This window comes from Leuciscus leuciscus (assembly GCF_965113295.1).
Source record: "Leuciscus leuciscus genome assembly, chromosome: 20".
Lineage (NCBI taxonomy): Eukaryota > Metazoa > Chordata > Actinopteri > Cypriniformes > Leuciscidae > Leuciscus > Leuciscus leuciscus.
Window position 1 is genome coordinate 3,742,939 of NC_138744.1, and position 26,779 is coordinate 3,769,717.

The window sequence follows — 26,779 nt, forward strand, 5'->3', positions numbered from 1 at the left end:
CAGGGTCCCATGCTCCCTCATGAGGTTTGTTTGTTTGTTTGTTTGTTTGTTTGTTTTTGCAAATGTAGTTAAGTTAAAGTAATAAAAAAATTACTTGTTTACAAAGTGGACTCAAACTAACTTTACTTAATTTCTTATGGCTACTATTATTTTTAATTTTTTTTGTCATCTCTTGAAAATATCTGAAAGCCAGGTTTTTCCTATAAAATCTGTCATTATGGACACATTTTAAAAATAAAGGGAAAACCAGTTGTTCTTGTAATTGTTTAACTATAGCATTTGTTACAGTAAGGATATAATAACAGGTAGGACCATATGTCACGAATATTCACATGCTGCGTCTCAATTCACCTACTTATACTACGTCCTAAAATTAGCCTATATATAGTGATATATAGTGGCACTGAACCATTTTAAAATGGGTTCATTACTTCAGTAATAGCGACCTCGCCTGGTGAAGTGCGAAGGCTGCATCTAAATTATCCCGGCTAGATAGTGGACAGGAGGCTTTAAGACGAGTGAAATCAATCTAGTGCACGCACCCTATTGAAGCACATATCAAAGCTTCAGTGTCAGACTGCCATCACTACCTATATGTACTCTTTTTGTGAAGAAAAAGTACATACTTTTGAGTGTGTAGCCTGTAGTAGAAGAGTAGACAAGCTTTGGGACATACTATCACATCATACAAAAGCGTCTTTAACGGTTGCTCTGTGTAAATGAAGTCCACTGAAGGCAAGTTTGTAGAACCCAAGTGCAGTTTATCAAACATAACAAAGGCAAGGCATGGCATGGCATGGCATGGCATGGCATGAACTCAAAACATAAACATGACCTTACCCACAGAGGTTACAGTGAAACAATACTTGACAAAGACACATGGCAAACATGAGGGCTTCGATACACAAGACTAATGACTAGACAAGGGATACCTGTGAACAATGAAACAATGAACCAATGACAACATGACACATTCACATAGGGAACATTTGGCAGGATCACATGACAAGAACAGGGGATCACATGACAGACATGAAACAAAACCAATGGGTGCTTCTCAATATCCCTCCTCGTCTCCTCGCTCCTCCATCCTATGACCCGGAAACCGATCAATAGCCATCTTGAAGGACATCTCAAATCCATCATTGCAACGCAAAGGAGGCGAGGATCGAGGAGTGAGGAGGCTTCCAGAGGAGTCACGAGTGAGGATACACGGGTGTATCCTTTGCGGAAGAGTTTTATCGACTAAACGTGATGCACATATACATTCTCCTCCCTCTTCACATCGGTCACAATATTTTTTATTTATACTTTACCTTTGCAGTTTATATAAAGAACACATTTCACATATTTCAACAGGGTATCTTGCTTTATTATTTATTATGAATTTCTTAAATAACCAAACTTTAACAACATAAGGGCAGATCCTTTGAGCGCAGCTGCTGATGACGCGGTGAAGTGACGCTCGAGTGATCAAGAATTCCAATGTATAAAAAAGCTTTCATTCGATTCCTCCATCCTCATTTTCTTTCCTTGCAGCCTTCCCTCGCATCCTACAGGGGGTGGGGGTGAGACGTGAGGAAAGGAAACGAGGATGCACAAATAAGAATTGAGAAGCACCCTCTGTAGCATCCTGTCACAGTAAACTGGCCTGTCAATCATCTTTTCAGAGGATAAAATCCTCCCCATTTCATTTCATCTCATCTCCTACCATATCGGAGAGAAATGCAGTAGCACGTTGATCTGCAGTCGCGGGTCTTTCATGCGGAGACTCATATTAATGCATAATGATGCATTTAAAAGTTAATGGCCAAACAGATCTTTATAAAAGTCCACATTGTTGTTGCAGATGAAATATAACACGGATAACATTAAATATTATATATATATTTCAGGTTAAACTTTGATTAGTCACTCAAACTTTTATCTAAACCTCTCACCGTCGTCGGGCATATCCACCATGTTTTGTAGTTTTCTGAAAATGTTTTACTCGTGTTTGTAGTTCTGAACTGGATCCTCCTCCAACTTGCAATGGGTTGTGGGCAATATTAGCTGTTATATTGAGCACGAATCCACACTTTGAAAATCCACTGGAAATGGTAAACCATCCGGGGACTTCTGGCATACTCGTTTCAACATGCTATGCTTTGGGACACACACTTATTTTAATCTCTCATACTGTTTATGGATAGTATGGACATTGAGATGCAGGGTTAGTTTCACCATCATGAACTTTAAGTATTTCCACCAGTTTCCTGTCTTCCTTTGTTCAGTTATAATTAGTTTTCAGTTCAGCTGTGTCATTAATTACTCTCGTTTAACTTGCTATTTAAGTTGCTGTGTTTGTTCATTCATTGTCTGATCACGTTTCCGACTTTCTACATAGCGGTTGTCTTCTTTTGCTCATCTTGTTTGTATTGCCTTCTGAGTGGATTATTAAAGAAGTTATACTTCATCTTTATCGTATGTTCCTTGCAACCGTTGGTGACAACTTAGGCCAATGTTAAAGGGATATTTCACCGCTGGAAATATTAACGTGTATTTAAATTGGGTCATTTATGTAGTAGAAATGTAAAATTATTTTAGAAGTTGGTGCCTTCTAGACTGAGAAAAGACTCATGTGGATAAAAGACAACAACTCCCAGAATGCACTTGCTTCGCTGCCCTACAAGGCCGCTCTCAAGCCACGCCTACCGGTTACAGAGGGCAGAATCGGAAGAAATGATACAACACTGCAGGTTTTGATGCCCAATTCTGATTTGTTGCCTATATCCAATTTTTTTGACCGTCCGTTTACACGTTCTTTCAATTGTGACCCATATCCGATTCATGTGTTTACACTTGACATACTATCTGAAACATTACGCATGCTTAAAGGAGGTTCTTGCACAGAAGTGGAATTGAAGTGGTATAGGCCTACACTTTATCTTCAGCTTTGCGATAGGAACGTCTCGTGCAAATCTTATCACACTTTTGGAGCGCACTGGCAAACACCAACTCATTCTCACTCCCAAGGCGTCAAAACGAGAGTTACGTACGTAACTATGGCTCTATGAGTTCTGGATGACCGCCAGAGGCAATGCTTCCCACTGAAAATTATCTCTCTTACTCAGGTCAAGTCTAATAACAACAAAGACATCACATGATCATTTACGTTTACTCTATTTAAACCCATGACATCCTGCAAACTGTCTCTATAGAATCTTCTTGCGAGACTCCGAGTGACAGGGTGCTCTGGCGGTCATCCAAAACTCATAGAACTGTAGCTACAAATGTAACTTTCGCTCTATTTCGTTCTAACTGACCGTCAGAGGCAGAGCTTCCCACTGGATGGGTCATAACAACAAGGTCACGAGGAGGCTACTCCTAACCTTAAGCCGAAGTTGAGGGTCCCAACAGGACTGCCGCTTCCATAGCACCAGGGGCTGCCACATTAACTCTGTAGTATCTGGAAAAGGTATCAGTGGATGACCAATTAGCCGCTGTACAAATGTCCATTAGAGGGACACCTTTTAATGCTGCCCAAGATGTTGAGATACTTCTCGTCAAATGGCATTGTATGCCGGGTGGCAATGTCAGGTTGTTGGCCTTATATGCCTGGACACTGACCTCCACCACCCAGTGTGACAACCTCTGTTCCCAGACAGCAACATAGTGTCGGCCCAGTTGAATCCACATGTACCAGATGTGGCCCGGATCTGGGCTGACACTATATTACTGTCTTGGTTTTGACAGAGGCTGCCCTTTTCGTGGCCTGCCATAGCAGAGATAGAGTTGGTCTGACTGTTGCAGTTTTTCTGTGGCACTCAGATAGCCCGGAAGGGCTCGCACTGGGCATAATTGTTCAGTTGGATTGCCATCTTGTGTCACAGAACGATTAAGTGCTACCAACTCAATTGGTTGATTCCTAATTCATGTTGAGAGCCTTTTGGGCAGGAATAATAATAATAATAATAATGGGTTTATTTTATATAGCGCCTTTCAGGAAACTCAAGGTCGCTTTACAATAAAGTACAATATACATGACATAGAAACAAGACATGAAACAATACAAATAAACTGAGATGGATAACATAATAGATAGTGGTACATAAACATAGAAATCAGATCATAAAGTCAGGGGTCAGGAAAACAAGTAGCAAAAAGATATGTTTTAAGTTGGTTTGACCATGGAGTGCTTTGAATGTGATAAGGAGTATCTTGTATTGAATACGAAAGCGTACCGGTAGCCAATGAAGTCTGTGTAAAATCAGAGTAATGTGAGAAGATTTCTTTGTGTAAGTGAGGACCCTAGCTGCGGAGTTCTGAATATATTGGATCTTATTTATAGATGTATTGGGTAAGCCATAGAAGAGAGAATTGCAGTAGTCAAGCCGTGAAGTGATGAAAGCGTGAACCAGAGTTTCAGCATCAATGATATTCAGAAATGGACGTAAGCGAGCAATATTGCGTAGGTGAAAGAAGGCAGACTTAGTGAGCGAGGAGATGTGTGGAAGGAAGGAAAGAGAGGAATCAAAGATTATAGTAAGGTTTTTGACAGTGGTGGAAGGTTGAACCAAAACTCCAGCAATGTTAACATTGTCAACACAGAAACGGGATGTTATTTGAGGTGAACCAATAAGAAGTAGATCTGTTTTATCAGTGTTGAGTTTGAGAAAATTACTGGTCATCCAAGCATTTGTATGATCAATACAAGCTGATATGGAATTTGAGGGGAAAGGAGCATTGTGTTGAGAATGGATGCATAGTTGGGTGTCGTCTGCGTAGCAATGGAAGTTAAAGCCAGGATGATGTTACCTAGTGGGAGCATGTAGATGATGAAGAGGAGAGGCCCAAGAGCAGAACCCTGGGGAACACCGTGTGGGACAGAGGCAGTAGTGGACTTAGCCTGGCGGATAGAGATGTAATGCTGGCGACCAGACAGGTAGGAGGTGAACCAGGATAGGGCAGTTCCAGAAATACCAAGAGCAGAGAGTCGTGAGATGAGAATACTGTGAGAGATTGTGTCGAATGCAGAGGAAATATCTAGAAGAATTAGAATACTGGTGGAGCCGGAGTCAGTGGCCATAAGGAGATCATTGACAACCCTAAGAAGTGCTGACTCAGTGCTGTGGACGGTGCAAAAACCGGATTGAAAACATTCATAGTGGTTGTTAGATGACAAATGTGTTTGAATCTGAGCAGTGACCACTTTCTCAAGCAGTTTCGAAAGAAATGGTAGATTTGAGATTGGTCTGTAGTTGGCCATGTCAGAGGGGTCGAGGACAGGTTTCTTTAGGACAGGAGTGACAGCAGCAGTTTTTAATTCCAGAGGAACAACACCAGTACTTAGTAGTTGGGAGATGAGAAGTGAAATCGGCAGTGAAATAACAGTTGCACATTTTTTAAGTAAAGTAGTAGGAGCAGGATCAAGATGACAGGAAGATGCGTTCGCTTTGTTGATTAGCTCAGAGATATAAGCAAGGGTTGGGGTGGCAAAATCAGTGAGAGTACCAGGTGTAAAAGCAGTGGGGAAGTCGTGTGTGGAAACAGGAGAGATCATGGAAGGGAAATGATTATGAACGTTATCAATTTTATTTTGAAAGAAATGCAGGAATGACTCACAGAGGTCTGCTGAGTTACTTATGACAGGTGCTGGAGAGTTGGTGAGTTTACTGACTACAGAAAAAAGTGCTTTGGGTTAATATAAATGCATTATTAATAATAGTAGAGTAGTAGCTAGAGCGTGCAGTGTCTATAGCAGATTTGTACAACTGGATATGGTCAGTGTAAGCAGTAAGGTGAACAGTCAAACAAGTTTTCTTGTAAAGGCGTTCAAGAAGACGACCAGCTGTTTTTAGATTGCGAAGTGCAGGGGTAAACCAGGGAGACGTGTGTGTAGAAGGTACAACTCTACTTTTAAGAGGTGCATGTAAATCAAGGGCAGTGGAAATACAGGTATTATATTTGGTAAGGATATCGAGAGATCTAGTGTGTTCAGTAATATCAGAGAGATGAGTTTGTACAGATTCAGAAAACAGTAGAGGATTAACAGAATTGACGTTACGGTAGGCTATAGTGGATTTCACCCTGAGGCGGAGAAGAGGCATTTCAAAGTTTAATGTTAGTTCAATGAGGAGGTGATCAGACAGTCCAATTTGAGAACCAAGCATGGAAACATTGTGTAGAACAGAAGTGCAGACAAGATCCAGTGTGTGACCTTTTGAGTGTGTAACAAAATCGACATTTTGTACAAGATTGAAACATTCAAACACTGGCAAGAGTTCACGCGATTCTGCACAAACAGTATCAATATGTATGTTGAAATCACCAAGTAATATAACACATGGGGATAAGGCAGAGGAAAGGGTTAACAGTTCATGCAGTTCACTGAAGAAATTTGAGAAAGATTTAGGTGGACGATACAGGAGGATCAAGAGCATTGGAGATGTACCAGAAACTTTGAGAATTAAATATTCAAAGGTTGAAGTCACATGAAAGTCAATAGTTTTGACTGGAATGCTGCTGTGGTAAACAGGAGCCAGGCCAGCCAGGGAATGAGGGGTTAGGCCACAATGTCACCATTGTTCCATCCACAGTCCAACGCATACAGGACGTATTGGTTGACAATGCGTGGAGCTCACCAACATGTTTGGCTGACGTTATTGCCAAAAGGAATGCAGTCTTTATTGAAAGCCACTTCAGGCCACAATGCTCCATTGGCTCACAGGGGTGTTGTGTAAGTGTTCTTAAAACCAGACTGAGGTACCATGAGGGTGCAATCGCTGAGCACCTTTCAGAAAGCGGGTGATTAGAATATGTGACCTTAGTGATTGATCATTTACCTTTACATGCAGGGTAGAAATTGTGGCCACATATACCTTTAGGGTAGCGGGAGCCCTCTTATTGTCTAGCAGGGACAGCAGAAAACATAACACCATTGGCACTGGGCAGTGCTCTGAGACCAACCTTCTTGGTGTACACCAATCAGTGAAAAGCTTCCACCTACAAGCATAGATATTCCTGGTGGAAGGTGCTCTAGAATTCAGGATTGTGTTTTGCACCTTAACATCACAAGACTTCAACAGTAATTCTGGCTCCTCAGCGGCCAGACACAGAGCTGTAGCCAATCTGGGCTTGGGTTCCAAATCTTCCCCTGTAACTGAATGAGCAGGTCCTGTCTCCTGGTATGCTCCAGGCCCCCCTATTGAAAAGCCTGAAAACATTGGGAACCAAGGTCTGCCTGGCCAGTTTGGTGCCACTAGGAGCATCCTGTGGTGTCCTTGAAGAATTCTGTGGAGAGTTGGCAGAATTAAGGGGTTAGGGGGAAATGCATAGAGTAGAAGACCTGACCCAACAGGCTGGACTTCTCTGTCCAGGAGAACAACAGGGGGCATTGGGTTGAGGTCTCTGAGGCAAAGAGATCGTCGCCAAACCATCTGAACTACTTCCGGATTGAGTCTCCATTCTCCTGGCGAAGGTCAATAAAACGTTCATTTTAAATGACTTTTTTACTACCCACGCATTGGATTTTATGTGCATCACAGAAACTTGGATGAAGGTTGGTGATTTGAGTCCTTTTGCTGAGTTGATTCCGGCAGGCTGCACATTTTTTAACTCCCCCCGCTCTTCTGGCCGTGGGGGTGGTCTAGCGGTAATAAAAAAAAAATAAAAAAAAGGTTTAGTAGCTACTGTCGTTCTGTTCCGTCTACAATTTACAGTAGCTTTGAAGCACAGCTGTTGCGAGTGGAATTTGATGATCCTGTTTTGTTAGCGCTGGTGTATCGGCCCCCTCACCTACGTTCACACTGCAGGGCTTAATGCTCAATTCCGATTTTTTGAAAAAATTCGATTTTTTTGCAAGGCCGTTCACATTTCCAATTAAATGCGACCTTTTGTGATCTCCTGTGTGAACGTGAAATGACCCAGAAGTGACCCGCATGCGCAGAAGAGTACTCAACGGTCAACGACGTCACTTGTTGTTTGCGGAAGTAGCTAAACTTTAACTGTGATTCTCTCACACACACACACACACACGAGCGCGCGCAGCGACCGTAACACAAGAGCCAGACAGCAGCCGCTGACCTATCTAATATCAGATTCAGCACAAATAAGTTAACATAACGTATATATAATGGCCGTGGGCTTTTTTAATTTTTTTTTTATTAACGGGCTCGTCGAGGTCGATCCGTTCGGCAGATTTACCTCAGCTCGACGAATATGCAGTCCGTTTTCAAACCGACGACTACTTCAACGCAGACTTATGATGTTTGTCGCGTATCAATGACGTGCAGGTCGGATACATGCGACCTGGCCGTTCAGACTGAAGTCGCATTTCAAAAGATCGGATATGTATCGGATTTGGGACCACATACCCAAGTGGCCTGGGTCGCATTTGAAAAGATCGGATCTGTGTCGTTCAGACTGTCATGAAAAGATCAGATACCGGTCGCATAGGGGCAAAAAAATCGGAATTGGATCGTTTCAGCCTGCAGTGTGAACGTAGCCTAGTGAAAGATTTTATAAATGAATTTGCTGCTTTTGTGGGGGAATGTGTAACTAATTATAGCAATATTCTTCTGCTAGGGGACTTTAATATTAATGTGTGCTGTCAGTCAAAACCTCTAACAAAGGAGTTTTTAAATCTTTCCGAGTAGGCTACAGTCGAGTTTCCGAGTAGGCTACAGTCGAGTCCGGGCACTGGAAGACAATATATTATTTAAAAACGAAACGAAACTACTTGTATTGTTTCAGCGTTGAGCATTGTAGCCAATCACAGACATGTATACATGTTAGTACATATTAAGCGCATGAACACAGTGGAAAATCAGAGGCGTTTTAGAGTCACCATGCAGATAATTCGCTCAAAATGTATGTTCAGAATCAGCACGAGCTTTATCCTTTCGCAAATCCCCTCATAAACAACAAAGTAGACGCGATATAAATAAGAGATTCACTGTGCAGTGCGGACAACTTCAGTGTTTATGACGAGAGTTTTAGGGAGAGGGCAGAATGCAGTAGTGATGGCTTAAAGGGAGCGCTATTGACAATCTATTGACGCTATTGACAATGTTTTTCATGCTTCTAGAGGACCAGTGGTTACGTTCACACTGTAAATTATAAAGAATGATTTAACTGCATTTAAATGTGGGAGTGAATCCGCAAAATTTTTGTCCTGTGAGTCCTGAAATTGCGATGATTTTTGGTACATTTACACTTTAGTCATAAGTTTACATAACTATGCAGCAATGGTATAATAATAGGCTACAGTAGCCTATACTGTTCAAATTTTTTTTAACACATTAATATATTTTTTTAAAGAAGTCTCTTATGCGCATCAAGCCTGCATTTATTTTATCAAAAATACAGAAAAATATTATTACAATTTAAAATAATGGTTTTCTATTTTAATATACTTAAAAAATATATAATTTATTTCTGTGATACAAAGCTGGATTTTCGACAGCCATTACTCCAGTCTTCAGTGTCACATGATTTTTCAGAAATCATTAATATGCTGATTTATTATCAATGTTAGAAACAGGGTTTTTTTTTTAAACCTGTGACACTTTTTTCAAGACTCATTGATGAATAAATAGTTAAAAAGAACAGTATTTAATTAAAATAGAAATTCTTTTATAAGTCTTTACTGTCACTTTTGATCAATTTAGCACATCCTTGCTGAATAAAAGTATCCTTCCTATTCATTTCTTTAAAAAAAAGAAAGAATATTACTGACCCCATACATTTAAACGGTATATTGGTACAAAATATTTATATTTTAAATAAATGATGTTCTTTTTTTTTTCTTTTTTTTTTTTTTACTCAGAATCCTGGAAAAAGTATCAAAGGTTATAAGTATATTATAATAGAAAACCATTATTTCAAATTGTATTCATATTTCAATATTACAGTTTTTTTCTGTATTTTAGATCAAATTAATGCAGCCTTGATGAGCATATAGGGCTTCTTTCAAAAACATTAAAAATAGTAGTGTCCAAACTTTTGCCGGTACTTTAAGCAACCAGCAGGGAGGTAATAATTTGGCCGTTAAACCTCAGTTAAAACGTTTAACAAAAAGTTAAAACTCAGAACAACACCTGTAATGCGTACCGGTGTGTAACGGCCCGAGCACTGATAACGTAATCATTATAAATATGTTCAAAAGACAAAATACATACATACATATATATATATATATATATATATACACATATCCAGTTCCCAATTTTGTGAATGTTTTGATTAAAAAATTATTATAATAATAAAATAATAATAAATAAATAAAAACCTGATATCAGTCATACAGCGCTATTGTGGCTGCGGTGTCACGTGATACGATTGAAGTGTCTCTGTGGAAATAGTAAACATTCTGAAATAATGTTTGCCTTAAAAACATATGCAGCGGATCTATGAATAATGAATAATAAATCTCCATCTAAATAAATCTTAATCTCCAACAACTAGTCGTATGTATTATGATATGAGCTGACTTTTATGTCAAGTATTGTTGACATGATGTTCTGATTCTGTTCCACAGACTGCACAAGAGTTGTCAACAAGAAGTGTTTAATGATGGGAAAACACTCAATCTCCCTGCAAATTATAAAATTGGCTGGATGGAAACTCTGGATAATGAAAAGTTCATTTCTACCCTCACTATTCCTGGTACCCATGACTCCTTGGCTCTTCATGGAGGAGTAGCAGCAGAATGTCAGGCATGGTCACTAGGGGACCAGCTAAAGGCCGGGATACGCTACATCGACTTGAGAGTGTCTGGGGACAATCTGAAAGTTGTGCATGGACCGATGTCCCAACATACAACATTCAACGATGTTTTAAATGAAATAAATAATTTTTTATCTATATACCAAACTGAGACAGTGCTGGTTAGAGTTAAGCATAACGATGAATTTCCGAATCAGGTTATATCCCAACTTAAACAGAATCCTAAAAGTTGGGTTTATAACCAAATACCAAGAATGAAAGATGTAAGAGGGAAAATAGTTTTCATTCAGAAAAACACCTTTCGTCTGGGTCTTCCTCTACATGAAACTGATGTAAAAGGTGACTATAAAGTAAAAAATATGAACAATAAGAAAGATAAAATTATTGCCCATCTGAATGAGGCTTTAGAAGCATGTAAAGTTAATACTGCTGTTTTGAACTATTCAAGCGGCACAGGCTGGCCTGTAGGTCGGCTACTCGAAACCCCCAAAAATGTGGCAAAACAAATCAACCCGTGGCTATATAATAATCTCGAAGGCGCTTTTAAACAGAATTTCAAGGGTTGTTTTGGAATTATAGCCATGGACTTCCCAGGCTTTGATTTGATACAAATGGTCATCAATTTTAATAAGTAGGTATTTAAGTCTGATAGGTATTACATTTTTACATTACAGTAGCCTATACATTTGGTAATTTAGCATATAATAGTGGGACAGAAGTGTATATTCTGTTGTCAAAGACAAAGCATTGTAATAACTGCCTTGTTGTCTGACTATATTTTCTGATCTGTTTTTCTTGTTGGGGAGCTTTTTTCTTTTAACTTTTAATCCATGTCTTGACAAAAGCAGCTCAGCTGAAAACTAATTTCCTAAGGGATAAATAAACTAAACTGAACTGAATAAAATAGAAAAATAGCCTTTTCATGCTCATAACTGATTTTTTGAGTCATGTGAAAACATTATCCTTTCCAAGATCAGCCATGTTGCCTGTCCATCATTTTAATAAAGGAGCCGTATATAAGATTGAGGCCAAAACTGGTACTGCAATCACTTTCAAATTACTGTAGAGCGGTGTATCCCCTCCCCCTCCACCCTGACTCGAGGTTGCCAGATAGGCTGCAGGATCCAGCAGGAACGTAGGCTGCTATAGCTGTGGTAACTAGAGCAGAGCTGGCAACCCCGATGCCAAAACACTACTGACTTCGTGATTGGTAGATAGGTGGAGGGTGGAGCTTCAGGCCAAAACACAAGTAGCCATCAGTTGAGGGCTGCAACTTCACTTTTTAAATGACAATATCCTGGCCGGACTACTGTTGTCAGTGATATAAGTATTTGAAATGAACATGATTTCTTAATGTCTAGTGACATATGGGCCATTTTATGATTCATTGAAATACATTTCTTACATACAGCTCCTTTAAGAGGCGTACTTCACTTCCGACGCATAAGTTTCTAAAAAACAAACTTGACGGGAACTGCGCGCAAACTCTGACTCTGGAGACGGAGCAGTTTGGAGACACCGATGGTGAGCTGAGGGACTGACGGCAGATGAAGGAAAACCATAATGGGTAGGCTAGACGCTCAGTCTGGGTGCTAATTCTGGGTTTATCACCAGGTTCGCTCAGGTGTGTCGGCCAGAACACCACTTAAGGCCAAATATTCCAGAGCATGAAATGAAAAGCTGAGAGAGAGTTCTTTATTCTATTTTTTTTCTTTTCTTATGTGAGTGAGTTTGAGGGTGAGTGTAATTCTGAGTGTGGTTTCTATTGAGAGAAACAAAATACAAATGAATAAAGGAAACATATGCACACACTCATGCCTCCTTAAGCATTAATATACATTACCAAACATCAAATAAACAATAGTCAGAATATGACTATATATCTCTTAAACTCTAATAATGTAAGCAGAGAGAAAGGATTTGGGTTTCTCAGATTTTCTACCATGCGTTAAGTTACCACTAACGTAGACAGCACTTCCTGTCATCTATGATACGCTTTAAAGCCTCCAACTAACTAAACGGCTGGATGCTTTTATTGCGAAAACCCATAGACTGTTGTGACAAGGCAAAAGAGGTGTTTTGTTACTGATTTTGACTACTCCACTCAAATTTTGTTTGGGTAGGAGTCCCCAAGTCAATAGAGGGATTTCCCACTAGGCTATCCAATTAAATGAATAAACTTAAGGCAAGACTGCTATAAAAATTAATACATCGCTTTTATTAAATACATGGATTCTGGTCTCATTCGATTTCTTTCACAAGCTAGCCACATTTAGTAATACAGGGTGGCAGTAGAAGAGACTATGTGGGGTAACAATACTTCAAAAAAAGAAAATATACAAAACAAATAAATAAATACAATACACCCCCAAAAAGAAAATTACAAACTTTCTACACCGCACACTGCGTGCACAAATACACACCAAACTTTCCACACCACATGGGTGTATAAATCAAAATGAGTATCTTCCCCCACTAGTTACTCTGTTGGAAGCTGTTGGAAATGACCTAGCTTGGAGTTCACAAAATAAACCATAAAGAAAATACAACGGATAAATTTTTGGGCCAACAAACAAACAAATAAACAAAATAAACCGATTACAATACCATAATCCTATTAAGAAACTGAAAAATAAAGGTAGGGAAAAACAGTGGTCATTTGCACTGGATGGATCGAATTCTATAAAGAAAAACAAGGCAAAAACACATTCTTATTAAAACATACAAGTATTATCTCTAGACATAACATTAGTTCCAACTAGAGACCACGGCCCGTACATCTATTACAAAGTCAATCAATGTTAAAATATGCTAGCTATTCCAGAATTACATGAATAAATAGATACCTTATTTCAGACGCCACAGGAAGTACAACCGTCGTTAATATCCACTGCTCATCTCGTTCAGCATAGCCAATATGAGGGCCTTTAAGGAAACTTCTCTAAAAAGTATTTATTTATTTTAATACATACAAAAAGGTATTTCACCGCTCATTTCGGACAATAAAACAACCTGTTTTGATAAAGGATGAACACTTACGTGCAGTGTGCTGCAATAATTGCTTTTTGGCTGATTTCAGAAACCACAGGAAGTACAATCATTCATATTCATTGCTCATCCCACTCAACATAGCCAATGTGAGGGCCTTTACGGTAAATTCTGTGCAGTGTACTGCAATGGTAACCCAGTGTCCACCACTCATCCAGTCAAACCTTCTCAGCATTAAGGTATTTAGACCACACGTCTAAACAAACCAACAGAGCTTGTTCTTCCAGCGACCGACCATGCCAAACAATTCAAACACTGCAGCCATTCCACCCATTCCACCCAACAGGAAGTGACATATTTAAAGGGAACTTACACCCTCTACTGATACCCTCAGCAGCGCCCTCTACTGACCTGGCTACACTGTAAAATAAATAGCGAAAACCCCTGACCGGATGCTATGTTCCGTTCGAGCTAGCAAAGCCTTGATAGAGAAGCCTCGATAGCGGTCCAGATAATAATATTTAACACCACTTAACTTACTTCTTATTTTACTCATCCACAAAGTACCGTACTGAACAATCCTAACAACAAGTAGTAAAGTATAAACATGTCTAAACACGATGTGACATATTTTGACCCGACGTACTGAGTCAGGTGAGCCGAAGCGTACAAACGTGGATATAATTAGCACAACGGTCGTGTAGCGACCCTTAAACTCCTAACTCTCATCCACATCAAATAGCAGAAATAACAGCTGGTTTGACAAAGAAATACAATATCACGAGTAATGGAGCAGATATACTTACTCTTCTCATTTACGCACAATCTGGAGAAACGTGCCGCTCATAATTACAATCCAACCGACCGACTATCTCTATCATACTCTGATCATACTGCATACTTACTGTGTGACGTCAGATATAATATACAAACCAGCACGCGCAAATACAGTAGCCTATAGCCTAGGCTACATGTTCACAATAACAGTTTAAACGAATACAATAATAATTTAAACTATGTTTTACATCTGATACACATTTAGATTAAATATGCCATTCAGTCAGAGTAACGTATTTCCAATGAGCCTGGGTTGCGAAATCATTACCGAGAAGTTAAAACATTTTTTATATTCTAATAAATATAAATATTTAGTGGATGTTATGCTTTTGAACACTTTTCCGGTGGCATGCTGTGTTTTAATGTTTTACAGCGAGGATTGCTAAGTGCATGATAATAGCAGAACTCATGGTCTGAGGTCTGTTTCCATTAAAAATATAAAGCAATTAAAAATACTATTTGCCCAGTGGAAAAGATTGAGAAAAACTCTAAAAAGTATTTTATACAATTTTATTTATTTATTCAAAAACAAGGAAAGGTAAGGCTACTAAATGATTTTTAGCGATGTAATGTGACGGCACATTTTCCTAATGTCATAAGATTTTTCATTCTTTACTTTTTTCCCATGGGTTTATCAAGAAATTAATGTTCTCGTTGCTTTCATCAGACAATTGATCATTTTTAAACCGACAAATGATATAAAAGCAATATTTCAGGTGTGTTATGTTATTTCAATAATAACAATTCTTTGTTGTCTTGGGTTTGGAACAACAGCATGAGTAAATGATGAAAGAAGTTTCATTTTTGGGTAAAAATAAAAATAAAACAGGCATGGGCAAAACATCTATGGCTCAACAACTAGAAGTTTAGATTTTGATTAATTGGTGATTCATTTTTTATTTTTAGCAATGTATTTTGATATTGGTCATATTTTAAAATGTTACATTTGATTAATGTTTTTATTCATAATTTCTTCACAAAAACAACAAAAGTTAAAATTTTACCTGAAAACCTTCACTGTAAAAAAAAATTACATCCCCAAGTCCAAAATTTCTAGTGACTGATAACATCTACATTTTTCAATTAGTCTGACTTATTATTTCTAATTGAGCCAATGTTAACAGACTATTGCAACAAGAATTGCACTTGGGCTAATTAAAAAATGTAGATGTGACCAGTCACTAGAAAATTTTGACTTGGAGAGGTTAGACATTTTTTACAGTGTTCATTTGGGCCTACGTTCCATTGACTGTGTTTGTGCAATGCAAAAATGATGCACATGGTCAGTTTTGATATTTTTCAAAAGATATATCTTAAAATGATCAAAGTTACAAATATTTGTTTTAAGATATTTGTTTTAACGAGAAATCCTATACAATTGTATATAAACTTCAAAAGAAAAATGATTGATTAATAATCATATTAAAAAAACAATTCCTCCACAGTATACGCATATTTCATGGCCATTTATTTCCCTTCTTTTCTTTTTTTTTTCTTTTTTTTTGTTTTGAATTCATAAACTGCCAATTCTGTCAAAGTTCTTGGTGCAGCTGGATGGCCTTCAGAGGACTAGATGATAGTTTCTGTGTACTGGGAAAGCTTTGTGCAAGAAGGATGAAGATGCAAAGGTACTGTATCATCATCATCATCACCACAATCAGTCAAATCCACTGTGATCATGAGTGATTCTGAGAGCTGCTGTGTGTGTTCATGTTTGTTTGTGGTTTTGCAGTCGGTGGAGGATCCAGAACTTCACAAGACAAGATGAACACACAAAATAATCAAAGTTAATCTTTTTGCTTGTAATGGAATGGCATTTTGTCTCTCATTTTAATAGTAAAATGATGTCACCATCTGCAATACCAAATCATAAATCTACGTCTTTATTCTTACCTTTTCTTTTAAAACAAAAAAAAATTACTTTTAGAAAAAAAGGGGCACTTTTTAGGCTTCATTTTAAGCAAATGTCTTCATGCACTGGCTTTCATGATTTTTATTTATTTATTTATTTAGTTCCCATACAATCTTTTTTGGACACACTGTGTAGAATAAACTTTGTAAAAAATTAAATAAATATGTATATTGATTTTTTTCTCCTTTTTTCAGTTTTTATTTATGGTTAGTTATTTTAGTGCTTCAACTTAGTTCGTTGCCAGGCAATATTTCTAATTTTATTTTATGTTTTTAATCTAATATTTATATTTTATTTCAGCTTTATTTTAGTTAACAAAAATGTATTAATTGTCAGTTTTAGTTGACGAGTTTAAGTTTTGCTTTTTCAGGGACATGGAACTGTCTTTAACTTGTATAAGAAGAGGTTTGCATGTATCACCACCAGGTGGCTTGTGTCACATACAAGTCAGCCACTGTAGAAAATGTGAGCCAACATGTTTTGCATAGGGATCAGGAGAGTAAAGGTTGAAATTAAGTGCTATTTTATGTGTTTTTAAATATTTGACATTTAAAAGAATGTATGTTATGCTGACGTTTTTGTGGTTAGCATTCTGCTGAAGAGAAGTGGTTGTGGTTATATTGCTACACAAGTGCAAACTATGATGAATCTTTTCTCACTGAGTAATAACTGTGAAAATGGCAGCAATACGTAATTTCTCACTTGTTCATTAATAATAATAATAATAATAATTTGTTACATTTATATAGCGCTTTTCTGGGTCCTCAAAGCGCTTCACATTATGGAAGGGGGGAATCTCCTCAACCACCACCAATGTGCAGCATCCAGTTGGATGATGCGACGGCGGCCATATTGAGCCAGAACGCCCACCACACACCAGCTTATTGGTGGAGAGTAGACAGTGATGAAGCCAATCAGTATATGGGAATGATTAGGAGGCCATGATGGACAGGGGCCACTGGGCAAATTTGGCCAGGATGCCGGGGTTACACCCCTACTCTTTTTCGAAGGACATCCTGGGATTTTTAATGACCACAGAGAGTCAGGACCTCGGTTTAACGTCTCATCCGAAGGACGGTGCTCTTTTGACAGTATAGTGTCCTCGTCACTACACTGGGGCGTTAGAACCCACACAGACCACAGGGGGAGCAGCCCCTACTGGCCTCACTAACACCTCTTCCAGCAGCAACCCGGTTTTTCTCAGGAGGTCTCCCATCTAGGTACTAACCAGACTCAGCCCTGCTTCAGTGGGCAACCAGTCTTGGGCTACAGGGTGATATGGCTGCTGGCATTTACATGCACTAAGTTTGCATGATAGAAAATGTATGCACAGCCATTGTTTATAGATAAAGCAACAAACAGTCTAGATCAGATTAGGCCAGGCCTCAACTACCACAGGCTCTACGTTTCACCAAAATGGGTACCAAAACTAAGACATACCAGAAAATACCAGTTTGCATGCTAGAAAATTAATATTTTGTATATCTTCACATGATCATTAGTAGATATGTATACTCACCAGCCACTTTAAGTACACCTGTTCAACTGCTTGTTAACGCAAATATCTAACAATCAATCACATGGCAGCAACTCAGTGCATTTAGGCATATAGACACTCTCTACATGCCTCAAACAGAGAATCAGAATGGGGAAGAAAGGTGATTTAAGTGACTTTGAAAGTGGCATTGTTGTTGGTGCCAGACGGGCTGGTATGAGTATTTCAGAAACTGCTGATCTACTGGGATTTTCCCTCACAGTTCTGTGGGCGAAGATTCCTTGTTGATGTCAGAGATCAGAGGAAATGACTAGACTGATTCGACCTGATAGAAAGGCAACAGTAACTCAAAAAACCTGTGGTGCGACCCAATTCTCATACTATCCGTCCTAAATAGTATTCGAAAATAGAATTAGTACGTCCCAAATCGTAGTATGTTGAAATGAGTGTTACAAAGATACCCGGATGGTCTACTATTTCCGGTCAGAATCCGAAGTGCAGATCGATGCGCACTGTAATGGCTAATATTGCTCACAACCCATCGCGCGTTGGATGAGGATTCGGTTAGAACTACAAACACGAGTGAAAAGTGTTAAAAAACTACAGACATGGAGGACACGCGAGTCTAGCGGGATTGAAATTAGATTGAATGGAGGATTTTAACTGTGACAAGATGATTGACAGGGCAGTTTATGGTGACAGGACGCACGCGACAGATCTGTCCGTTAAAGATGACGAAGTAGTATGTCCCAAAGCTTGTCTACTCTTTTGCTACACACTCAAAAGTATGTACTTTTTCTTCACAAAAAGAGTACATACTTTTAGGGTGTAGTATAAGGCGAATTGGGACGCAGCACTGGTTTTATTTGGAAAACCATGGCCGAGTGAAGACAAGGAGCTGTTAATGGCTACTGCTGCGACAATGTCACTTGAGGGAAGCAATTTATTTATTTTTCTATTTAAATCAATTTGATGCATCTCGCTGGATTCTTCAAAATATCTTCTTTTGTGTTCAGCAGAAGAAAGAAATTAATACAGGTTCAATAATAATAATTCATTAAATTATTAAACCTGTATGAATTTCTTTCTTCTGCTGAACACAAAAGAAGATATTTTGAAGAATCCAGGTTTAAAACAACTTGAGGGTGAGTGAATGATTGTAACACAGACGTAAACACAAGAGAGATAGAGATGGACTCAAACACTTTTATTTATTCAACAAAAACTGATACGTATTTAGGTGAATATTTCAAGTGCATCATCATCTCACATGTGATCAGAAAACAAGGGAAGCTCACTAAGAGCACGAAAACCCAATAATACTGGAGTTTAAAACCCACTCGGTGTAAATATGTAAGACAAAAGATAATGAGAACAAAACGTCTTCCGTGAAGCACCTAAAACAGAAAATGATAACAAAATTATTTGTAACTGTTTTATGTTTAACGACTGACATTAATACAATACACAAAAACAATATTTCTTAAATTAATCATATCCACTCAAATATTATTAAATAGCATAAAACTGACAAAATCACTTACTGTTAACTGCTAGCTTGTTAGTCGTTAATATTTGCAGAGCACATGCGTGTTATAACAGATAAGCACAGACCACAGATACTATCACTGTTCTGAAGTACAGCCAAAGTTTATAGATAAAGCAACAATTAGTCTTGATCAGATTAGGCCATCTCAACCTAACCGCAGGCTCTGCACTTCACTAAGCCACCAAAACTCAGACATACCAGAAAACAGAAAACCCTTTTAAATTCCAACTTAATGACAATAAACACTTACCAATCTATCTATAATCTTTTTGATCAGAAACACAAATGACACTTCTACAGTCAGAAGAAAAGCATGATGGGAACTAGAAATCTGCTGTAACTTTATTCAATCTGAGTTCTGCTAAATATAATCAGTTATTGAGTTAATATTACCTTTAATATTTGAGTTAAACAAACTTGTTTCGTTGTCTGTTAGGTGTTACAATGTAGCAGTATGAATTAAATATAGCTATTGCAAAAATATATTGCAGAAAGATTTTGGATAGCCTATATAAAAAATATCTTAATTTATGTTCCAAAGATGAACGAAGGTCTTAGGGGTTTGGAACAACACGATGGTGAGTAATTAATGAATTATGTGAGAATACACATTTTTGGATGGACTTACCCTTTAAGAATGAAGCCTTACCAAAAAGCCTTTCCTGTAGCTCAGTGGTAAGAGCATTGCGTTAACAGCGCAAGGTTGTGGGTTCGATCCCAGAGGATTGCACATACCTATGTATAAATGTATAGGATAATACAATGTAAGTCGCTTTGGATAAAAGCGTCTGCCAAATGCATAAATGTAAAAAGCCTCAGTATCCGTTTAAAAATCTCTATGTACGAAAGCATATTAAAACGTGGATAAATCAACTCATCAACTTACAGTGTGTGTGTAAGGCTCCTCGGCTTTCATTGTCAATTGCACTGATAGGTTGGTCCGGTTGCGTGTCGTAAAACTGGCAACCCGCGTGAGCGTCGAGTCTGAGGGGCGTGGGAAACAACGATCTACGATATTTTGAATTTGTACTGCAGTAGCTATTTCGACTACTAGCTGTCATTCTTAAGCCCGGGACAAACCAAGCCGGCGACGGTAGGCCGTCGGGCAGTTTTTGTGCATCGGCCGACGGTTTCCTCTGTGTGTTCAGCACCGTCGGCTGGAACTAGTCCTCGTCGGCTTTTTTTCGGCCGATTCGACATGTTGAATCGGCGTCGGGTCGTCGGTGAAAGAGGGAACTCTGATTGGCTGTTCAGCTTAGTGAACGAGTCAGTGCACGAGAGTAATAGCAAAACAGCGAGCAAAGTCAAAACGGTACAGATAGAAGGCTGTTCTAATGTTACGTAATCTTACCTGAGTGTTCCTTGGCGAATATTTCAATATTAACACGAGCGTAGTGGAATAAAGAAAGTGTTTAGCAGGATTGATATTCAAAACGGTAAGCACGCACTGCTTTGTTTACGGGTTGTGTATCTGCAGCCGGCAGCGTCGGTTTCCCTTTTTGAATGACGAATATATCTGCAGAAATAGACAGTTGTCTCATTTACACGCAGGCGCATAACGCGCATTCTAGCTGACAGTCGGCAGTAGTTCTCTCTGTGTGTTCAAGTGCAGCTTTTTACCCCGACGCGAGGCGACAACACAGTCGGCTTTCATCAGCGCTAGTTCGTCGGCGTCGGCTTGGTGTGTTCCAGGCTTAAGATGAACAGCCTTCTATCTGTACCTTATTGACTTCTTTGCTCGCTGTTTTGCTATTATTCTCGTGCACTGACTCGTTAACTCAGCTGAACAGCCAATCAGAGTTCTCTCTCTCACCGATGCCGATTCAACACGTCGAATCGGCCGAAAAAAAGACTGCAACTTTAAGGATTTAACCCACATGAAATTGGTCAGTTTCCACGTGGCATAATTAAGGTAGGAACTTCTTCTGGGGGTAAGTTTGAGATCTGATATAGCTAAATGGGAGCTGTAGTAGGGCTGCACAATATATTGAAATATCGCAAATGTATATTGCGATATCCATATCGCAACGGCTTGCAATAACTGGGGTCATGAACAACATACTAAGAGAAAATCACTCACTTCTCTAAATAACTTTTGTAGCTTTAATAAGAATCAGTAGCCTATCCTATATATTTAATTCATACAGAGAAAACTAAGCACTGCAGTATTTTATTTTTACATAGGTTTATTTAAGAACAGAAACTGAATAATCCTAATGTAGGCATACCTGAAACCCTAAACCCCGTGGTTTACACTGATGTAAAAATAACACTTCTTATGCTACAGTAAAACACTGCTGTTCACTTTCAAAAGTTAGGCCTATGTTTTCTTGCAACAAAAAGAATGTGAAACACATATAGGTTATATAATTTTAAAAGATAATTTAAGTTTATTTTACACACTTAGGGCCCTATCTTGCACCCAGTGCAATTCACTTTGTACACCGACACATGTATCATTCCTATTTTGCACCCGCGCACAGCGGACTTTTCCCTCCACAGACGCACGCGGGTAAACTTGGGAATGAACTTGTGCTCCCGGGGGCGGTTTAGCGAAAAGAGGAGGCGTGTTTCGGCGCAAACGTTCCCTGGTGCTATTTTGCAGGATTAGAAAACAATTCCACCACTGACCAGGAAAAACCTATAGTCTAAAGTCAGTGGCGCGTTGCGCATGTTATTCATATGCTATTTTAAGGGCGCATGCTTGGCCATAATCAATGCATGTGCACAACGCGCATACACTTTGATTCTCTCATCTACACAAAAGCAGCAGTTTTCATTTTTGCAAATCATACATTATTACAAGGAAAAATATTAACACACGAGGGAAATCATTGTTGTGTCCATAAAGATGTGAAAAATAGGCATAAATCTAGCTTAACACATTTACCCAAATTATTATACGCCTGTTTAACCGAAGCTAATTTGGGTGTGTTTCTCCATCCCCAATGTCACTTCTCTGTGTGTTACGGCCCTGACGAGAACGTCTGTCTCCTCGGCTGTGAACCGCTCCTGGCGTGCGCCTGGCAAATCCGCCGTTATAATAGCAATATTATATTGCGCGCCTGCTCTTAAAGGGAATGTGAGATGTCGCTCTGATTGGTTTATTTCACGTTACGCCCAAACCACACCTATGAATAATGAAGCTACTTCAGACCAACCCATTTTAGATTTGCATCGGGCGCAAGAGTCATTTATCCCGCCGGTATAATAGCAACAGCGCCCAAGACCTGCCCACAAAGTTACTTGCGTTTCAAGTAACAAAAAGAGTACATACTTTTATGGCGTAGTGTAACTTAGGCGAATTGGGACGCAGCATATGGCTTTGCACGATGACGATCGCTCTGATTGGTTTTAGGTCTATCCAGTTGCGCCCAGAGGCATTTGAGCGATGTCTGTTGGTGACGCCCCTTTGGAAATGAGTTATTAATGAAGCTTTGCCAGAACATAACTCAGTTACTGAGAATGGTCTGGTTTTAAAGGGACACTTCACCCATTTGCATTAAGCTTTGTATTGTTAGAAACCCAGTCATATATTATAATAAACGTGGATTTTTCATTAATTTTTCCCTGAGATGGGAGAAATAAGGATTTAAGTGTTTTACTTCCTGCTTATTATGACGTAAAAATCATCATTTTGCGTCATAATAAGCAGGAAGTCACATTTCATTGAAAAGTGTAGAGACTACAAACACTAGCTCCTCATTATTCCAGGGGGCGGGACCCGCTCACGCTACAGGCCTATTACAGATCAGTGGGTGGGACTTCACTTTCTGAAACTAAAAGCAATATCCTCCATCTTGTTTGGAAGCTAAGCTAACAGGCACTGTGGAGCAAGCTGTGAAGATATGACAATAGCGGAGGGTAACGTTACTCAATATGATGTAGAAGAAGAGGATTTCGGAAGTCTGATGCTCGAATCAGGTGTTTGTGGCTACCTTTACAAGCCGCATAGCGAAGAGCAGCCGAGGCAGAAGACCTGCCTGTCGCGGACGAGAAGCCCAGACTGGCTCGAGCTGGGGGCGGACTGGTGGCGCCGGTGATCTCACTATGCAACTACGAACCGCTACGAACACAGAGATAGAGTCCGTCTGCTGCAAAGCATTTAAACGATGCCAATTTCTCCTGGACGAAATCTCTGAATCAGACGAGGACACGGACGTTTGTGTTGTGAATCAGACGAGGACACGGACGTTTGTGTTGTGAACCATCCTAGTTTCGCACCGCATCTGACTGAACATCCCGGTAACGTAACCATGCAATAATTCACCACTTCGAAAGAAATACAAATGAGGAGTAATTCATTAATGAGTTCGCCAACTAACTAACGTTAGACATTTTGTGTGAAATGAATTTCAAGCTCCGGTGGTAGCTAGCCTTATGGACGGATGAGTGATTCATATGCGTCAGAGTCTCACTAGTAGCCTTGTTGTTTTCAACTGCGCTCTCTAACTGGTAGGCGCGGCTTGGGAGTGGCCTCCTAGGGCAGCGAAGCAAGTGCATTCTGGGAGTTGTTGTCTTTCATCCACATAAGCCAAAAATACATTTTCTGGCTTTTCTCAGTCTAGAAAGCTCCAAATTCAAAAATAATTTCACATTTCTTCTACATAAATGACCTATTTTAAATACACATTCATCTTTCCAGAGGTGAAGTATCCCTTTAACCAGGCTAATGGGCCCCTGAAGGTGGAGGAGAATTGTAGCAATGAGGGGGCGGAGTCATGAGAAATCGAGTCCCCCTCAGAAATCGGGTCTCCTTTTAGGACCCACACGGTAATGCCTGGTCAGAAGTTGTCACAATGTCTTGACTAATCATAACTATTGTATGATGTTTATTACATGAAGTGCACAAACAACATGCTTGAAATATAAAATCAATGCCTATATATTGCATAATAAAACAAAATGGACACACAACCATGCTTACGATGTATTTTTAAGGATAAATATTGTTGTAACATACTATTCTATATTATATTATAGTATAGTATAATATTAATTTAATATAAATGTTACATAATAATTGCAATGTGGTATGGTATATAGCAATACTATAATACATTTTTTATAAATTAATTGTTATGCTAAGTAGGCCTACACACAAACACCATTCATTTGAAACATGTAATTGGGAATATTGGAATAAAAAAACATAACTAATATAATATAAATAAGCTAGCAGGCTAATCAGGTAGATGTATGCTATCCTAGTACATAAGCTAACTAAAAAACAGTAAGAACGAGAAATGCTTGATTTCACAACTTATAGCTTCATTTACATACTATTATATGAACCATGTAATTTAAAAGACTTTGATGGTCATTATAGCTCAATATCCTCATCTTTGATGACTATTTTGACTGTTAAGGATTTTTTCCTTTTATGAAGTAGGCTACTACTGCTGCCCAGATGTAAATGAACAACTATTCCAGAAAATATCGTCCGGACCTCCACTGGGAAGGAAATAAAGAGACCGGACCTCTTGGAACTTTAATTGAATACTCCTGAACTAGACCAACCAAAGTGACAGGACTCTGAAACTCAGGCATTGCTGTGCTTGTAAACAGCCAAATGAACATTTTAGAGAGATATGAATGACACCTCACTTACACTGACTATAAGAAGAGGCGCTTCCTGTAATGTGAGAGAAGAGCACACACAAGCATCTCGACAAGCAGCAGGAAGAAGAAACCACCATCAGTGGTCTGATACACCAGACACCTAAAACTATCAAACTTTTTATATTTAAAAAAAAAAAAAAAAAAAAAAATCTATAAGCTATTATTCTTATTTGTGTCCCCATAATGTAAAATTTACCTGAACCACACACACACACACACACACACACACACAAGCTGATATCTAAGTTCACACAGGATATAACACACACACACAAGCTGATATCTTAGTTCACACAGGATATAACACACACTACGTTCACACTGCAGGCTGAAACGACCCAATTCCGAATTTTTTGCCCCTATGCGACCTGTATCTGATCTTTTCATGACAGTCTGAACGACACAGATCCGATCTTTTCAAATGCGACCCAGGCCACTTGGGCTACGTTCACACTGCAGGGCTTAATGCTCAATTCCGATTTTTTGAAAAAATTCGATTTTTTTGCAAGGCCGTTCACATTTCCAATTAAATGCGACCTTTTGTGATCTCCTGTGTGAACGTGAAATGACCCAGAAGTGACCCGCATGCGCAGAAGAGTACTCAACGGTCAACGACGTCACTTGTTGTTTGCGGAAGTAGGCAAGTAGCTAAACTTTAACCGTGATTCTCTCTCACACACACACACACACACACACGAGCGCAGCGACCGTTACACAAGAGCCAGACAGCAGCCGCTGACCTATCTAATATCAGATTCAGCACAAATAAGTTAACATAACGTATTTATAATGGCCGTGGGCTTTTTTTTTCTTTTTTTATTATTAACGGGCTCGTCGAGGTCGACCCGTTCGGCAGATTTACCTCAGCTCGACGAATATGCAGTCCGTTTTCAAACCGACGACTACTTCAACGCAGGATTATGACGTTTTCGCGTATCAATGACGTGCAGGTCGGATACATGCGACCTGGCCGTTCAGACTGAAGTCGCATTTCAAAAGATCGGATATGTATCGGATTTGGGACCACATACCCAAGTGGCCTGGGTCGCATTTGAAAAGATCGGATCTGTGTCGTTCAGACTGTCATGAAAAGATCAGATACAGGTCGCATAGGGGCAACAAAATCGGAATTGGGTCGTTTCAGCCTGCAGTGTGAACGTAGCCTTGGGTATGTGGTCCCAAATCCGATACATATCCGATCTTTTCAAATGCGACTTCAGTCTGAACGGCCAGGTCGCATTTATCCGACCCGCACGTCATTGATACGCGAAAAACGTCATAATCCTGCGTTGAAGTAGTCGTCGGTTTGAAAACGGACTGCATATTCGTCGAGCTGAGGTAAATCTGCCGAACGGGTCGACCTCGACGAGCCCGTTAATAAAAAAATAAAATAAAAAAAGCCCACGGCCATTATATATGTTATGTTAACTTATTTGTGCTGAATCTGATATTAGATAGGTCAGCGGCTGCTGTCTGGCTCTTGTGTAACGGTCGCTTCGCGCGCTCGTGTGTGCGTGTGTGTGTGTTCCGCAAACAACAAGTGACGTCGTTGACCGTTGAGTATTCTTCTGCGCATGCGGGTCACTTCTGGGTCATTTCACGTTCACACAGGAGATCACAAAAGGTCGCATATAATTCGAAATGTGAACGGCCTTGCAAAAAAATCGAA

General features: G+C 39.3%; 1 protein-coding gene and 2 long non-coding RNA genes across 7 annotated transcripts in view; 2 read left to right on the forward strand and 1 right to left on the reverse strand.

Annotated features, from left to right (window-relative positions):
- Window positions 1-12,081, forward strand: part of LOC309484465 (1-phosphatidylinositol phosphodiesterase-like) — a 41,214-nt gene extending 29,133 nt beyond the window's left edge. Inside the window, exon 2 of one of the 2 annotated variants that reach the window (XM_082150823.1) lies at window positions 10,520-12,080. In XM_082150823.1, coding sequence (XP_082006949.1) covers window positions 10,520-11,342 — 823 coding nt within the window. In that variant the 3' untranslated portion in view covers window positions 11,343-12,080. Of the gene's footprint in view, window positions 1-10,519 lie in introns of both variants that reach the window. The other variant, XM_082150822.1, reaches the window with a different exon arrangement.
- LOC309484511 overlaps window positions 1-16,392 on the forward strand; it is a 66,130-nt gene extending 49,738 nt beyond the window's left edge. For all 4 annotated transcript variants that reach the window (XR_014200870.1, XR_014200871.1, XR_014200872.1 and 1 more), the window contains exon 5: window positions 16,265-16,392. This is a non-coding gene — a long non-coding RNA (uncharacterized lncRNA). The remainder of the gene's footprint in view (window positions 1-16,264) is intronic.
- Window positions 13,111-14,012, reverse strand: LOC309483682. The gene is made up of 3 exons (XR_014200621.1): window positions 13,747-14,012; window positions 13,554-13,648; window positions 13,111-13,387 (listed from the first exon to the last, which is right to left on the reverse strand). It is a non-coding gene; the product is annotated as an uncharacterized lncRNA (long non-coding RNA).
- Window positions 16,393-26,779: the final 10,387 nt, after the last annotated feature.